The sequence below is a fragment of the Artemia sp. Qi Xiang Cuo genome, chromosome 17 (assembly GCF_049724085.1).
Source record: "Artemia sp. Qi Xiang Cuo chromosome 17, ASM4972408v1, whole genome shotgun sequence".
Lineage (NCBI taxonomy): Eukaryota > Metazoa > Arthropoda > Branchiopoda > Anostraca > Artemiidae > Artemia > Artemia sp. Qi Xiang Cuo.
Window position 1 is genome coordinate 26296713 of NC_142810.1, and position 17470 is coordinate 26314182.

Consider the following 17470-nt stretch of genomic DNA (forward strand, 5'->3'; position numbering starts at 1 on the left):
ATCAATATTAAAAGGTACTTCAATGCTATCGTCCCATAGTGAATTGTCTTGAAACTCCAGTGGCGGTGTTAGAATTGGTTCTTCCCCTTCTTCACTAGACAGCGAATATGGGACCAATGCAATCTATAAATGAAAAAAATATCTTATTTTCAAAGTGTTCAAATCATCCCTACTGTTTTTAAAATTTGAATTATTATTGATTAATAACATTTGGTTAATTCAAATGAAGAAAATCCAATTTAATATAAAATAAATACAATCTAAAATGTTGCTTTACATGGAAGGCTGCAATTTGATTTTTTTAAAAAAAAAAAAACTTATTTTCAAAGTGTTCAAATCATCCCTACTGCTTTTAAAATTTGGATTATTATTGTTTAATAACATTTGGTTAATTCAACTGAAAGAAAATCAAATTTAATATAAGATAAATACAATCTAAAATGCTGCTTTACATGGAAGGCTGCAATTTGATTTTGTTCAAAAAAAAAAATAGCTTATTTTCAAAGTGTTCAAATCATCCCCTACTGCTTTTAAAATTTGGATTATTATTGCTTAATAACATTTAGTTAATTCAACTGAAAGTTCCAACTTAAGATATGACATAGAAGGCGACAATTTGTTCGTTTATTTTCAAAGTGTTCAAATTTTTTTTTCGCGGCACTTTCCCACAGTGCATCCTTGTGGAACTTCTCGGGGCCCGCAGCGCTTCCCGCGATGCTTCTCGAGCCCGTGGCACATCCCTGTGGCACTTCCCTGACTCGTGGCGCGCCCCCCACCGCGGCATTGACTCGTGGCGCACCCCTGTGATGCGTCCCTGACCCGTGGCCCGTTTCGGAGCCACATCGCATCCCTATGGGGCTACTCGGGGCCCGCATCGCTGCCCGCGATGCTTCTCGGGCCCGTGGCGCATCCCTTTGGCACTTCCCTGACCCGTGGCGCATCCCCCCCCTGGCGCTTCCCTAACCTTGCCCCCACAGCACTCCCCGGACCCATCGGCTCCGCGGCTCCCGGCCGTGTACATAATGTCCCCAAAAAGTTGAAATATTAGCGTAGACTGCCTAAGTCCAAGTTTCTCTCTAATTCCGGTCTACAGGTTAGGTGAAATCTTCATTAGCTCACAATTATTGTAAGCCCCCGCGCGAGTGTTCCAGGATTGAACCGTTAACTCGGTTTCCCCTCACTAAAATCTTTGGCACGATAGAAATATTCAGTGTAAATTAGAACGTCAATATGTGACAGAGGGGATAATCTCTCTCTCAAATTACGTGAAAAAGAGCATTCAGTTTCAAAGGTATCTAAAATATATGTGATAATAGCAGAGAAAACAGTAAAGATTAGAAAAAATAGCATTTTGAGTTTCAAAGGTATCTAAAACTATATGTGAAGCAACAGAGAAAAGAGTGGTTTCTTTGCAAAAAATTACATTTAGATATGTAATATGGGGTTAATATCTCACAGAGATAAATTTATATTGGGTTGAAAATAAAAGTTTTGTTTTTATATATTTCTATAAGATAGTTTGAAGAAGAAATACTTACATTTGCATAATCCGTCTGGGCTTGTATGCTCGAAGGACCAGGTAGTGCATGTTGGAGGGCGAAGGGACTGGTGACGTAAATTTCTTGTACAGGAGCTGTGACTTGTGCAGCCGGGGTAGCTTCTGAGCCCCTTGAAAAAGTTTGTGTAGGTGGGGTTTCGGCATTGAAGCTATTCACCCACTCTCTTTTTAGTGTTTGGCCAGACAGCATTGTGGCTCGATTAAGAGTGGCTTGCGTAGGTGGCTGCACTTGGGTAGGTAGTGTGGAGCTGGGGGGCTTCGGCCAGCGATCATATTGCATGACAGGGGGCGCATTATTGGCCCTCGCTTTCTTGGTAGGAGGGGGCACGCATTCTTCGCTATTTGCGCCAGCCATAGGTCTCATCAAAGCAGTGTCCGCAAATTCTTCATAATTTGCCTTAAAGAAGAGAAGAAAAATCAAATCAAAATAATTTGCCCCTTTTTAAAGAAAGAACATTATTAAACATAATTTTGTTTAGTTTATCACTAAGAAAGCACAAAACCCATATTCTCTCCCCCTAAATTTAGGAAAATTAAGCCATCCCTCTCATAAAGTTAATCATGCGTTTTATTCAAGCGAAAGCGAAGCAATTATCTTTTCTATTTCTAATAAAAGTGCTAACCCCCAACAAAAATCCTGGATTCACGCCTGGGAATATAAAAGAAACTTTATTGAAGTATTGAAAAAATTATAAATTTAAGCATTATTTTTCTTGTAAATGGGCGTACATATCTACACACAGAATTCCAATTAATTTTACTTAAAAAGAAGCTTTTCGAAGAGATGTATTGTCCAAGCATCCTGGTCACATAATGTCATCAATCTAACTGTAATATTAATCTGAAAATAATCTATTCAATCGGTTCCATAAAGGATAGGAATCCTCAATTGCCTCAAATTGTTTTAATTTTGACAGCCAAAACCCTTTGACTTGACCGCGTTTGTAAACACATCGGAAGAGGGGACGACAAAGTAATTATAACCCTGCGGAAATGTATTGTCAAAACATAGCGGTTTAATAGCTAAGAGATATGCAGAAGTTGATAAGGCTTACAGAAAGGCCAAATTTATCAAAAGGGTATTTCTTTTTGCGGTGGTTAGGTTTTGACGGTAAAAGAATATATTTACGTTTTGCATTCAGTATGGTTTTTGGGGGGGGGGGTTTGAGGATAAAGGAATATATTTACATTTTAGCTGAATATAAAGATTGTTTGGTGGTTAGGTTTGTTGGGGAGGGGGGGGAGGTTTTGAGGGTATAGGAATATATATACGTTTTGCATTGAGTATGGTTTGTGGGGGGTTTGAGGGTAAAGGAATATATTTACATTTTAGCTGAATATAAAGATTGTTTGGTGGTTAGGTTTGTTGGGGGGGGGGGTTTGAGGGTATAGGAATATATATATGTTTTGCTATAAAGATTGCATGGTTTGGGGGGGGGGGTTTGAGGGTAAAGGAATATATTTACATTTTAGCTGAATATAAAGATTGTTTGGTGGTTAGGTTTGTTGGGGAGGGGGGGGGAGGGTATAGGAATATATATACGTTTTGCATTGAGTATGGTTTGTGGGGGGGGGGGTTTGAGGGTAAAGGAATATATTTACATTTTAGCTGAATATAAAGATTGTTTGGTGGTTAGGTTTGTTGGGGGGGGGGGGGGGGTTTGAGGGTATAGGAATATATATACGTTTTGCATTGAGTATGGTTTGTGGGGGGGGGGATTTAGCTGGAAATATAGAGGGAAGGATGTCCATGAAAAATTCGTTTGAAAATAAAAAATGTACTTACATGGTGAATTGAAGTTGCCAAGGCTTCAAGTTCATCAAATTTATCCATTGTTGTTTACACAGCGTCAAAATACTTTCTGATAATTGAATCACATTGCACACCCGTTATATACGAAATCTCAAGGGTGAATTGTTATGTAACGGGGAAAATCATATGTAAGCAAGTCTCTGATTGGCTGAGAAAGAGGATGTATCCGACTCGCTGATTGGCTGAGAAGGAGACACGTGATCTAACTGTTTCCGAGAAAGTCGTAACATCTGGCTTGAACAACAACATCAAATACTATTTCTGGATCATCCATGACATTCACGAAGGATTAAACAATCAATTTCTCGGAAATTCACTTCCCCCTCGAGTCCTAGATCAATAACATTGTTCCCGTTAGAATTCAATGCGCATGTGCAACCTTCGCCCCGGAGCTATTACACATAGAAACATCAAATAAATCGACCTTGGAAAAAGAGGTCATTGACCCCATTAACCACGTGTTCTCCCTAATGACTCTATGCCCATATATGGTGTTCGTACCGTATTCTATGCCCATATTTGGTGTTCGTTCCGGAGTCAATAAGGCCCTTCTACTTCTGCTGAGCTTAAGTTTAAATTGGCCTAAACTTTTCTTTGAAAAAATTATTTTTCGGTAAGTTTTTTTTTTAATTAATCTCGAGAAAATGGCAACGTTAATGACCACTTGACAACTCCAGTTTTGCTTAGAGTTACACCTTTTAATCTGCTTTTTGCTTTGCTTCCAGATTTAGAGATGATTCTAGCGCGTGGTCGGGTGTGACACAATTCATTGAGCCAGGCGTCCTTTTCACGTTCAAAAAATTTCTTTAAATATATCCATCAATTTTTGGGGAGCAGAGGCCCTTTCTGTCACAAATTTTCTAATTAAGAAAAGAAATAGCTTAAGACTGAACTAGAGGGTTCTGAGCCTGATAATAGTTGCTTTCAATGACATAGCTAAGAAGTAATCGTACTTCTCTCGTCAGAATTAAATTAAAAAAAAACTCAACTGAAAGTAAGGAGTAAAGTTTAAAACTTTACTTTTTGCCAATAATTTTTTCTTTTTTTAATTGCACGTCTTGCAGGAGCCTTGTAACAGGTAGCGTTGCAAAAATGAAAAAATTGTAAATAAAACTCACGAGATAGTTTTCTCTAGTCTTTAAAGTCATTTTTAAAGGTAAAGCACCCCTCTGCAGTATCTATTCCTAGGTAAAGTCGTAATCAGCGTGTTCCATAGATTAGAAACTACTTTCAGATTGTGTGAAACAGATGTTTCATGATGACCTGAAAATAAGCGTCTTTTTGTCTACTTGCGCCTATCGTTATTTTGTTTTTCAAATATGCCCTCTTCCGACATTCTACGACCACTTACTCGGCAAGTTAAGCACTGGGATGAAAAGGAAAAAAAGAAGACATAAGAGATCCATGCAAAAAATTAGTTTTTCTTGTTGGTCATCGTGGGGGACTGTGATTATCATGTGCAGTTTTCTACCATAGCGCTTCTAATGATGAATTGTTTATTTCTATCCGATGCAATTATTGAGAGGTTTCAGGCTCTTTTTTGCAATTCCCATAAAATTGTTTTCGCAATAAACAGTAGTAGAGCTCACTATTTAGATCAACCTAAATAATAGTTATCATTCCTGATTCAGTTTTAAATGGGAATTTTTTCTCATTGGACCGTTTCTACGAAAATGCGCATTAGGCTTTTGGTTAGTATAGGCTGTAGTTCGCTCTTTACTAGGTTTGAGATTGTTAGATTGCCGATCTTTGTCTCTGGGAACAACCTAGTCACTTTTTATTCTTTTCTTATCTGTAAAAAGTATGTTTTTTTATCCTCTTTTGGGTTTTGTCTTTGATAGTGTTTTTATTTTCAGCTGCATGAGGGTTTTTTCTTGTTTTTTTTTCTCTGCTTCCTCTTAGTGTTTTATATGAAACATTTTTGAATAAATAATTGTAATAACAATAAAGACAGAGAGTTATAATAAATGACTTATGGGCCTAATATTTTCAGGGCACTTGCAAGGCATTTGGTTGGGGAAGAAAAGCCGTGATATACTGCTATTAAAGACTGTCACAAAGTGGGGGATCACAATTTAGAGACTTCGAAACTTCTAACGATAGGATTTACGGTCTAATTGCATCCGTTCGCTGAGGTACCATAAGCCTTTGAAATTTCTGCGGGAATCTGAAGGGCTGAAAGATGCTGCTTAGTTTTGAAGCGGTTATTAACGTTTTCATGCTGTATCATGGGAACACTAAGAATAGGGAAGTTCTTAGGTATTAGAGCAATGTCATCTGCTAATAGACAGACACTATACATTGCGTGTTAGCATTAGAAATTTTACGATTAAAAAGGTGCTTTTTGATATAAAACATACGCTTTTGGAATATGTATCCAAACTTTTCTGTCAAACAAAGCATATTATAATGTTGTTGACACCCCTAGCATAAATACAAATAATTGGGGGGATACATTAAAGTTGCATTCGTGGATAAAATCAGAACTATGCACGACTGAGAGACTAATTATGAGACTCTTAATCTCAATTATGAGACTAAGAGACTATTTAGAGGCCAACCATGTTTGCAATTTGTCGAATTGGATATTATTCAACTTTCCAGCATAAACTTTAGGATTGACGAGTCACCATAAAGTTTTGAGGCATAATGTTTGAAATCACAAAATATGAAGGCTTGGAACATGCGATTTTTCTATACCTAAGATAAATCTTACAAAAAGTACAAAGGATTGGTACTAGTTCAGTAAAAAATGAAACGAAATTGATACGGATTTTGAAAATAATATTAGCTATTTTATGCGAGTTTCTATTTCAGTAATTAGTTTGTACTTAAAAGGAAATCTTTTGGAGGTGTTAATGCTTTATGGCCACCAAAGCGGTCTAAAAGCCATTTAAGTCACTTTCCAATTTCCATCCATTTTAAGCTATTTAAGTGGGAAACTATTTTGAGGATGTACTTTTTATTTTGAACTACACCTTTTTTCAGTACAGAAAAATTTATCATAGAAAAAGTATTATAATAACTGAAATTTTGTGCAAGAAAAATGGACATTCCTTATTTGAAGCTGAGCCATTTATGGTAAAGCTTGACAAGTATAGCTGACAAGCGCGAAATATACTTATTTTGAAAATCTTTTACATTATCTTAGGGTGATGAATATGGTCCATAACTTTTATTCGCGTAAAATATCATTCTCACATTTTTGGAACATAGTTTAAAAAAAAAACACGGCGACGGAACCAGCATTTTTAGAAACTTTGACATGACTCTGAGATTAAAGCAGTATGCAAGTGTCAGTATAGCAGTATGCAAGATAGAATGCAAATGTTGCTCTTTGATGTTTTACCGTTTGTATCTTACTGATGTCTGAATAATCAAGCTTAAGCACCCGCAAGCATAAGATGAAATATCTAGAAGAAATAGTTTTAAAGAAAAGACTGAATTGCTCCAGAGGTCCTATTTATGTCTTCGAATAATATATTCGTTTGTATGTTCATGCGCTTGGTAATTTAACGTTTATGTTTTACGCTCATGTTTTCAGATGTTATTTCTCTAAAATCTTATGATTTTAATGTTCTAGTATGAGATGGTAATTTAGCTGTTATTTGATAGCGGAGGTTCAGTTCTGTCTATTTATTGAATTATATTTTAAATTTTTTTTTTCTTTTTTTTTTTAGCTTGAAAAATTTTAGCTTTATTAGTAAATAAACGTACGGTGTTTTCTTTAATAATTCAGTGTGTAAATTTATTTCCTAATAATTCATTTGTGTTAAGGTTTTTCAGATAGAATGCAAGTGTCGCTCTTTGATGTTTTACCGTTTGTATCTTACTAATGTCTGAATAATCAAGCTTAAGCACCCGCAAGCATAAGATGAAATATCTAGAAGAAATTGTTTTAAAAATAGACTGAATTGCTCCAGAGGTCCTATTTATGTCTTTGTTGATATGTTCATTCCAAATATTTGGAGGTAATCATATTTTAAGGTAAAAAGACAATTTCCAAATATACCTACAGAGGTAACCCCTTTCTCCAATCGAATTTTTGTTTAATATTTAAGAATAAAGTACTTGATCTATGTGAATGAAGGCCTCGGAGAGTAGAAGTTTATATTTGAGCAGATTTCAAAAGAGTTTTTGAACACAGGCTACAAGCAAAAATCGTCTAATTTAGTGGAGTTGCTAATATTTTTTGGCCGATTTCTCACCAACAATTGGCTTGCGATGCAGATTACCATAATCAGTCAAAATGATAATGGCCTTAAACCATTTAACTTATATTTACAACCTAGGGCCAAAATGGCCCAATAAATTTTATGAATTAGTTGAAAGTCCAACTCTTGAAATCCTCTGAAGCCTTTTATTCACACGATTCAAGTTCTTTACCGAAATTAACGAAAATTTGTCCGGAAAGTGCTTGCCTACCCTGTGTAGTTTGTTGAAAAGTGACTGTTTACTCTGCCATGTAATAAGCCGCTTATATTTTGAATGAGTTTATCTAAACGACCATGGAGATAATCAGTCTATTCAATACAGGCATACCTTTTAGATATTCCAATTTTTTCTTATATGGGTATATGTCTGCTTATGCTGAGCTTAATTAGATGCAAATAACTAAACATATAGGTAAAATTAGTTTGTGTACAAAAGTGACACTTTGGGTACAAATGAAAAACATAAAGAAACGACAGAAAAAAACCTAAGCTATGTGCATTTATTTACCAAAAAAAATGTAATTCCACGAATACGCTGTTTCGAATTCAAGAGTTTCATTCAAGTTTCTAAGAATGTTGTTTCCACCACCATTTTCTTGAGAATTATGGTTAAAAAAAAAATGTAAGAGTGATGTATTCTGTTTTCAAAATGACTATGAGAAAGACAGACTACATTCACCAACATGTATGCGTAATTAGCACGTTGTTTGCAAAATATGTCTTTTAAACTTTTTGTTACATTGACAGTGCCACTCAAATGTTTCTGCAAATTATGGTTTGTAGATCGATGATAACTAGTGGTACATCAGATATTTAATTATACCTGGCACTGCTAATTTAAGAATAAAAATAGCACCGTATATACAATGCATATATGTGTATATAATCATGAAAATAACACAAAATAAATTTTGAGGATGATCAAACTTACAATCGAAATTTTTCATTCCATTTAGGATTCAAAGTATGAGGCCGGACTGATGTAGCACGAATAAATTTAGCGGGTAAAACGCTGTCCCTGTGTTGTGACTGTTCTCTGCGTGTTTGGGGTGTCGCTGGTGGTCCGTCTCGCCTCTTAAAACTTAGTCGGAACCTAAAAATTATTTTCAAATTAATATACATCTATGCAATCAAATATAAATAAATACAAATAATAACAAAACAATGGTATACAGCTGTTCAAACTAATATGTTTAAATTGTTGAAAAAAGAACCCATCTAACCTGACATAACACCGAAAAGCAAAAGCAATATATTTTGATAATTTCGTTTATCGATAAATTTTAGCATAAGACCATATCAAAACCAAAAGAAACTGTTCTCCGAGTTTTTCATGACTTGAAAATTAGGTAAATATACCTCAGCGTTTAGACTTGCTGCATATATTAGTACTTACTTGTACTTGTAACGGGATTCGGGCGATCCACCGCCTCTGACTTTGAAGATCTATCAAACTTATTTGGTCTATGGTGAACAATTTTTTGCCAGTTCCTCCAGGGAAATGTTCCATTGGGTTTTCCATCTATATCTCAATTACTTTAGCCCACCCATAGCCTCTATGTCTAATTTGACCACAGTTAGCCACTTTTCTTTTGCCCTTCTTAGTGTCTCTTCCAGGAGATGAGAGACTCGGCTAGAAGAATTTGGCAAGACAGGTGCTCGACTTGCTTCCGTGAGACATTGCCAACTCTTTTAGCCCCTTTTTTGCACTTTAAGACCGAAGTTACATTTGTTTAATTTCCATGCTGTTTGCGATCGAACAAATGTTATCTGGGTGGTTTTTACAGAAGATCATATTCTGATACATCCATGGCATTATGCTATTGCTTCAATGAAAAAACTGTTTCCGGGGTTGATACTAATATTCACATCCCCCTTAATGAGGGTGCATGCTTACACGATTGAGCCACAGCAAAGAACAATAGCCGAAACCATCATAACATCTTTAAAAAAGCTAAAGACATAGGGAATATTAAATTACTAAAAAATCGATATAGTAAAACAAAAACTTGTGCAATTAATCCGTTGCAAAAGACATGCTTGTGGGTTGAATTAGAATTATTGAAACACTATTTAAAGATTGGAAAGTACTTACCCTCCAGATTTTTTAAACTTGTCCATCTGGTTAGCTATTAGTGAGTCACGCCTTCCAGATGGGGGCTTACATTCACCAGGATCATTGGGCGAGTAATCATCCAATTCTTTTGGTGGTGAAGATAAAGCATTTCCTAGTTGTATTCCCAGCATACAATAGGGGTCACTGAATCCTAAAATTCAAATAACGTATTCTGGATAGATTCATATGAAATTAGAATATAGTCACAAACAGTGTTAGAAATGACAATGTTAATGTTAACAGAGCTTCTGTTATAATAACAGCGATAGTAAGAATAATAAAACCATAAATGTAATATTAGTAACCATAAAGAGCATCTTCATAACCATAATAGTTATAGTAACCATAATCGACAAAATTATCGTCTTCCAAGTGCAGCATGCACTTTTTTTCTATTTAAAATAATAACTTTTTTTTAATGAAAATGAAGAACGACGTTGAATTTTCAAACGCACAAAATAAACCTTTGTTTGAAGAGGCTGTATACTATTTAATTTCCTTCTTCTGTATAGATTTGACTAATGCCAATCTGAGAGATTGTTAGAGGGTAAGCACTAAAGCTCGTTCTTAATTGCAAATATTTTATTTACTGATTACCTTTCAAAATATTTGGACTAGAACTTTTAATTGTTTAACTGAACGCGAAATAACCAATCTAATTTACTCTCGAAGAATTTTGATGAAAAATAAAAATACTACTTTCATCACATTGCTCTTGTCTTAGAAAATTGATTTTTTAAGCGTTATTTAAAAAGAAAAACTTTAATACAAAGAGCAACCCCCTCCTTACATATAGCATAACTTCTCGTTGTTTTAAGTTCTAATTTTGCTCCTCCCATTCAGTGGAGAAAAAAAACTTGTTTATGATTCAACATCAGATCAATTTTGATATCCCATTCAAAGAAAACTAAATAAGAGCATGATTGTCATCCCTGCAATGTCCTTATACTTACGCTAAAATCGAACTTTTTTAAACGACGCCTGAACAATAAGGGCTCATTGAGGTTCAATAGCTTTACACAGTAAATAGAAGTCGTTCAAATATAAGTGAGCCTTTCAGCCACCACTCCTTACACTGAGGTCCAACTTTGACAACATTATTTCATGTTTTAAAATTATAGTTTAAAAAAAACATCGTTCAAACAGTTCGTGGTAAAGAAACTGTAAGTAAGGAGCGATCCGGCTCAAAAGTGACCGAAACTCCAAAAAAAACGAATTTTGACACCAATATATATGTATATCAAAAGAATCTGATTTTAATGATAATTTCAAATATATAAGTTTCATAAAGTTTAGTCTTATCCATCAAAAGTTACGCGCCTGAGAAAATTTGCCTGATTTTCAAAAAAAAGGAAACACCCCCTAAAAGTCATAGAAAGTTAATGAAATTCACTCAATCAGGTTCAGCGTAGCAGAGAACCCTATTGTAGAGGTTTCAAGCTCCTATCTGCAAAAATGTGGAATTGTGTGTTTTTTTTGCCAGAAAAAAGATCATGGATGCGTGCTTATTTGTTGTTTTTTTTGTTATTTTGTTTCTTTACCCCAGGGGTGATCGTATCGACCCAGTGGTCCTAGAATATTGCAGGAGCACTCATTCACAGGAGCACGGAAATTAAAAGTTCTAGTGCCCTTTTTAAGTAACAAGTAAAATGGAGGGCAGCTAGGCCCCCTCCTACTCTCATTTTTTTCCCCAGAGTCACCCGATCAAAATTTTGAGGTAGCCGTTTTGTTAGCATGGTCAAAAACATAATAGCTATGTCTTTGAGGATGACTTAATCCTCCACAGTCCCCGGGGGAAGGGCTGCAAGTTTTAACTTTGCCCAATGTTTACATGTAGTATTGGTTATTGGGAAGCATTAAGACGTTTTCAGTGGGAATTTTTGCTAGTAGTGGGGGGGTCGGAGGTTACGTGGGAGGATCTTTTCATGGAGAAAATTTTCATGGGGGAAGGGACATTGCTATGAAGGGAGCGCCAGATTTCCCAGCATTATTTTAAAAAAACGATCCGAAATTAAATAAAAAAAAACAAGTTTTTCCACTGAAAGTAACGAGACTTATCAAAACTTAAAACGAAAAGAAATTATTACGTATATGATTGGGTTCGCCCCCTAGTCAACATCTCTCTCTTTATGGTAAATTTTTTTTTAGTACTTCCATAAGAGCTATTTATTCTAATTAACGGCCTTTGTGATTAAGGGGTCCTTTTTAAAGAATTAGAACAAAATTCGAACTTTAGCGTAAAGAGCGAAGTATTGACTAGGGGGCGAACCCTCTAATATATGTATTAAAAATATATGAATATAGAAGCTCGTCACGGAAGTTAATTCATAAGTTACGTATGTTTATTACTAATAAAAATGTTCGTAAATAAAAAAAAACTTTCGAGAAAGCCATTTAACCAAAAAAAGAAAAAATAATATGCAAATTTCGTTTAAATTATTCATGTAGGGTGAGCCAAAATCAAAACCTGCATTAATTCAAAAACATTCAAAAATTAAATAAAAAAACATGTTTTTTTACTGAAAGTAAGGAGCACATTAAAATTTAAAACGAAAATTAAATATTTCGTATATGAAAGAAGCTGCCCCCTCCTCAACGCCTCGCTCTTTATGCTAAAATTTGATTCATTCCCCCACCTTATTTTTCAAAACTTTATCGTAAAGAGCGAGGCGTTGAGGAGGGGACAGCCTCTTTCATATACGGAATAATTTCTGTTCGTTTTAAGTTTTAATGTTGCTCCTTACTTTCAGTTAAAAAAACTTGTTTTTTTTATTTAATACTTCCCAATAACCAATATTATATGTAAACATTGGGCAAAGTTCATAACTTGCAGACCTTCCCCCGGAGACTGCGGGGGATTAAGTCACCCTCATAGACATTGTTATGTTTTCAACCATTCTGAACAAAATGGCTATCTAAAAATTTTGATCGGGAGACTTTGGGAAAAAAAATCAGGGTGGGAGGGGACTTAGTTGCCCTCCATTTTTTTGGTCACTTCAAAAGGACACTAGAACTTATAACTTCCGTTCGAATGAGCCCTACCGCGATATTGTAGGACGACTGGGTCGATATGATCACCCTTGAGAAAAAAAAAAAAAAAATAGATAAAGACGCATCCGTGATTTTTCTTCTGGCGAAAAATACCAAATTCCACATTTTTGCAGATGAAAACTCTACAATAGGGTTCTTTGATACGCTGAATCTGATGGTGTGATTTTCATCAAGGTTCTATGACTTTTAGGGGTGTTTCTCTTTTTTTGAAAATAAGGGAAATTTTCTCAGGCGCGTAACTTTTGATGGGTAAGACTAAACTTGATGAAACTTGTATATTTGAAATCAGCATACATATTTAGTTCTTTTAATGTATCTAATAGTATCATAATTCCGTGTTCTAGAGTTTCGGTTACTATTGAACGGGGTCGCTCCTTATTTACAGTTCTTTACCACGAACTGTTTGAAAAGTCTGGTCTTTCCATGGATCATAAAAGTAATATTACAGGTGAAATGAATCTAGTGATCCAGTGGATCTGAATCGAAATGGCACATTGATAAACGATCCATCTGGTTGTTTTGTATGGGGCGGGGGAGGCAAAAGTATCCTAAACTGAAGAAACTATTATAGGAAGCTTTGAAATTGAGCTCCCACCTTCATCATTTAAATATCCTGAAACCCACCTCTAGTTGGTGGTGAAACATGCAACTATCCAATACTGTTCAACAATTAGTATTTCTGAGTAAACAGTCCGTAATAACGGTGCATTTTGTGTAGGTGGCACACGTTTTTTGGAATAAAGGAAGCCGATGGTGCAGTAGTATAATTTTCAGAACTTGAAGGTTATAAAAGTAGCTTTACGACAGTTCGTAACTGATGGGCTATCTTACATTTTCCTTTTTAAAGTATTTTGGCTCTTTCGGAGCCAAAATTAGCGTAGAAATGGCACAAAACGTCACTTTATTGTGGAAGGATCTCTTTTTTGCTTTATAGGACACAAAGATTTAAATTTAATAAGGATGAGGGGCTTAGCAAATAAGCAGACTAAAATTATCATTTTTGGAAGCAGTATAAAAATCAGATTCCTTGAAGGAACATATGTTATGTTACGAAGTTCGTGCTTTACGGGCCGGTTACAATTGTGAAAGATTTGACAAGAAACTCAAATGCTTCTCACAAACTTTGAGAGCTTCAAGTGAAATAAAATATTCCTCGTCTATTTTTTCTTTTTTGATCATTAATTGCAATTTTTATCACATATATTTTGTTTCTTGAGTTATGGTACTGTATTCATTTTAAATTCCGCCTTAATTAGTGATTAATCTATCCTTTTTTCTCCCTCCCCAATAGATGAAATTTGATTATCAGACATAAAGTTAATGGTGCCGCATCACTTGTAATAAATATTGATCGACGTTTTGCTTTAATAAACCAAGTTAGAATTTTCAATTAACAAAAAAAAAACTCAAAGAGGGCCCTTTATTAAATACTCAGATATGATTTGTCTTTTCACAATTAGAATTGAGCCTATTGCCCCCAAAAACCAATCCGGGAAAATATTTGTTCAAGGCTGCTAAATTATAAGGACGAGGATTATAAATATAGTTCTTAAAATCGTTAAAAAAATGGAATCTGTCGATTTTTGAGGACGAAAAGAAATTAGAATAGTCCATAAGGTGTTCAGATGGACATTTGGTCTAATTATATATTTTTAAAGTCTTTGAAGTTCATGTACGTTCAAGGATCTGAATAGTTTAACGTTATTTTTGCCAGTTATTCTCCTTTCCCTGAATAATTAAATTTGGGTTTGTGTCTAAGCACAAAAAACAAAAACAAAAAAAATCCATGAAGATTAGCTCTTAAAAACCATATTCAAATGTAAAATTTGCTAATTGTCACAAGTAAAAATGAAGGTAACTTTTGAGACATCTTAATATTTTAAAACCAAATCTTGCTGTTTCCTTAAGAAACATTTTCAAAAGAAAATATGACCTTAACAACATTGATCCATTCTTTTTCATGAGCCACTAAAAACAGCTCTATTTCTAATTTGTGACTCTTATCTTTTCTAAGAAAAACTACGAACCGTCAAAAATCTGGATTAATAAAAGGAATTTCACGTACTCGAATAAAAACCAATGTCACCCAGGTGACAACAGAAATGTAAGAGAGAAGAGTCCCCATGCAACTGCAAAATAAAGAAGAAGAAGTTTTTACTCAAAATTCATTTGAAAATATGTGATAGGCTACATACAAAGACCAAACTATGAAACAGTATCACTTTTTTTTGGGGGGGGGGGCTAATCGATAACGGAAATTGAACAATTTTTACCACTGTTTCCACTGATAAACTAAACAAATGTTAAGCCATACGAAAACGAACACAGTTAGTGACAATTAAAACCAGAAGCAAATTTTGAATGAAAGGTTGCACTTTGCTTGTCAGTAAATTAACCTCATACTACTGACACAAAGGGTTTCAAAAGTCAAGTCCTTAGTTGAAAACCCAATTACTTATCAGAGGCAACACTCTAGCTTGCCTTTATGAAAGAGCTGTAAGACATCATTATAGTTGTTATTTTATTTTTATTCATCACAACCGTTGCATATGGAGGAGGTGGTTGCATGAACTTTGGAGGGGACTCATTCGAATGGAAATTAAATACTGCAGGGCCATTTCTAAGATTTTTGATCTTGAAATAAAGATGAAACTTTCAGCTTGTGTTGAGGAGGAAGTTGAAGAAAACCGAAGATATTGTGTGCATACTAGTAGTAAGGGTGTATAAGGTTTCAAGCCTAGAAGAAAACCTACGCCTGAGGCATGAATATACAGTGCAGTTTGACGTGCAAATTGCAAAAAGCGACCAATCCTTTTAAATTATATACCTATAATGTGATCAAACACGTTTTGAGAGTATAATTGAGATTATATAACACAAGCAGACTGATTTTTGAGACACTTTTATCGTAACGTTGTTTGTTTTTTTTAATCAAAAACTAGAAATTATCAAATTGCGTATTTAGGAATAATTTTGTAGGAAAAGCTGTCTATCACCCATGCATTATCCACTGTTCCATTTCTTTGAAGTATGTGCTATCAGACTGGCTTCGGATTTTTTGGACAATTGCGTTTAGTCAAGACTAGTTGTTAGGAATGTGTCGCTAGATGGCATTTGTGAACTGGATCTTATTAAGGTGGAGAAAAAAAGGGTATAGCATTTGCGAATTGGAGTATTCGAACGATATTAATTGAATAATAGGGGAAAAAACAGAGCAAGATGGCTTTTGCGAATCGGATCGTATGAAGGTGTAGAAAAAAGGTTTAACCGATTATTGTACAATTGCCTTTAGTCAAAACTAGTTTGTTAGGAATGTGTAGCTGCTAAAGCAAACTCTAATTGCAAAAAACAGGGTATAGCATTTGGGAATTGGACTATACGAACGATATTAATTGAATAATAGGGAAAAAAACAGAGCTAGATAGCATTTGCGAATTGGATCGTATGAAGGTGAAAAAAAAGACTTAAACTGATTATTGGACAATTGCCTTTGGTCAAGACTAGTTTGTTAGGAATGTGTTACTGCTAAAGCTAACTCTAATTGCAAAAAAAAAGAAAAGGGTATAGCATTTGCGAATTGGTGATTAGTAGTTAAGGCAACCCCTCGGGGTTGTTAAATCGTAGCTTATTTATTAAAAATTTGGAACAATATCAATCTATGGAAATGGTTAACGATGATAAAATTGTCTTATGACTTGACCTAGCTTTACTTCTTCTATGTGTTCTGTATAATACACAATTGGTGTCTGAACAGTGTTGTCAATTTAAAATAGAGTTTAACGTTATAGTATACTAAAAAGTTGATACTAAGAGAGATTTAGATGGCAAGAAAAGAATTTTAATACTGAAAATCAGAACAAACCTTAGAAATCCTTGCAAATCAAGTAGTAAGGTGTATGTGAGTACAAACCATCAAGGATCATAAGCACCAACGACCCTAACCACCAGAAACATCAACCCTGCAAAGGTCCCCTATCCAAAAACTCGAAGGGCGCCCACTCCCTCCAACTTTTTGACCCCCTCCCCCCCTTTTTTTAGATTTTTTTTTTTTTATTTTTTTTTATTAATTCTTTTTAAAATGATATATTTTTTTCAACTTTTTTTTTGACATGTCTTAGAATGAGATGAAACATACTTAAAACAAAAAAAAATCACATTTAATATTTTCCAAACTCAAAAATGAGAACGGTATAGACATGTTAGTCATGACCTTTACTATTTGAAAAATAATGTTTGTAGTAGCAATTTTTTTTATTGGACTAAAATTATTTTTGGACTTCGAAATTATTCAACTTTTTTTTTACGTATCTTAAAATGACATAAAATATGCTTACGGCTCTAACAATTGTACTCTATACTTGCTCAGAGACACGATACGGCTTTCCCAGAGGTACTTTATGGCGGGTTATAGACACTATCTAGTTTATTGCATGTATTAAATCAGTATTTTTACGCAGTGGAACGATAAACACATAAGTCATATCTTTAAACAAAATTGATGAAGGAGCATTTTAATAAAGGGTGTTCACATGACAATGTTATTGTAGCAGTGAATGCCGACAAGGAGAAGTATTTAAACTATGAAACAAGTAGAAGTGGTAGCACTATTGGAAATGTATGCATGCATTGTCATGACAGTAAGGAATTAAATTTCTTTGGAGTACCGAAAAAATTCAACTCTTATGTTGGTGGATATGGAAGACTGAGATCTCCAGAGA

At 34.8% G+C, this 17470-nt stretch overlaps 2 protein-coding genes across 2 annotated transcripts in view; one reads left to right on the forward strand and one right to left on the reverse strand.

Moving 5' to 3' along the window:
* Positions 1-6543, forward strand: part of LOC148942051 (BAI1-associated protein 3-like) — a 146900-nt gene extending 140357 nt beyond the window's left edge. The window contains exon 13 of the mRNA XM_089103219.1: positions 6523-6543. Coding sequence (XP_088959345.1) covers positions 6523-6543 — 21 coding nt within the window. The remainder of the gene's footprint in view (positions 1-6522) is intronic.
* A 105-nt stretch (positions 6544-6648) lies between these two features.
* Positions 6649-17470, reverse strand: part of LOC148942052 (protein unc-13 homolog D-like) — a 31665-nt gene continuing 20843 nt past the window's right edge. Inside the window, exons 3-5 of the mRNA XM_089103220.1 lie at positions 9681-9852; positions 8517-8678; positions 6649-6784 (exon numbers count right to left, since the gene is read on the reverse strand). Coding sequence (XP_088959346.1) covers positions 6649-6784; positions 8517-8678; positions 9681-9852 — 470 coding nt within the window. The remainder of the gene's footprint in view (positions 6785-8516; positions 8679-9680; positions 9853-17470) is intronic.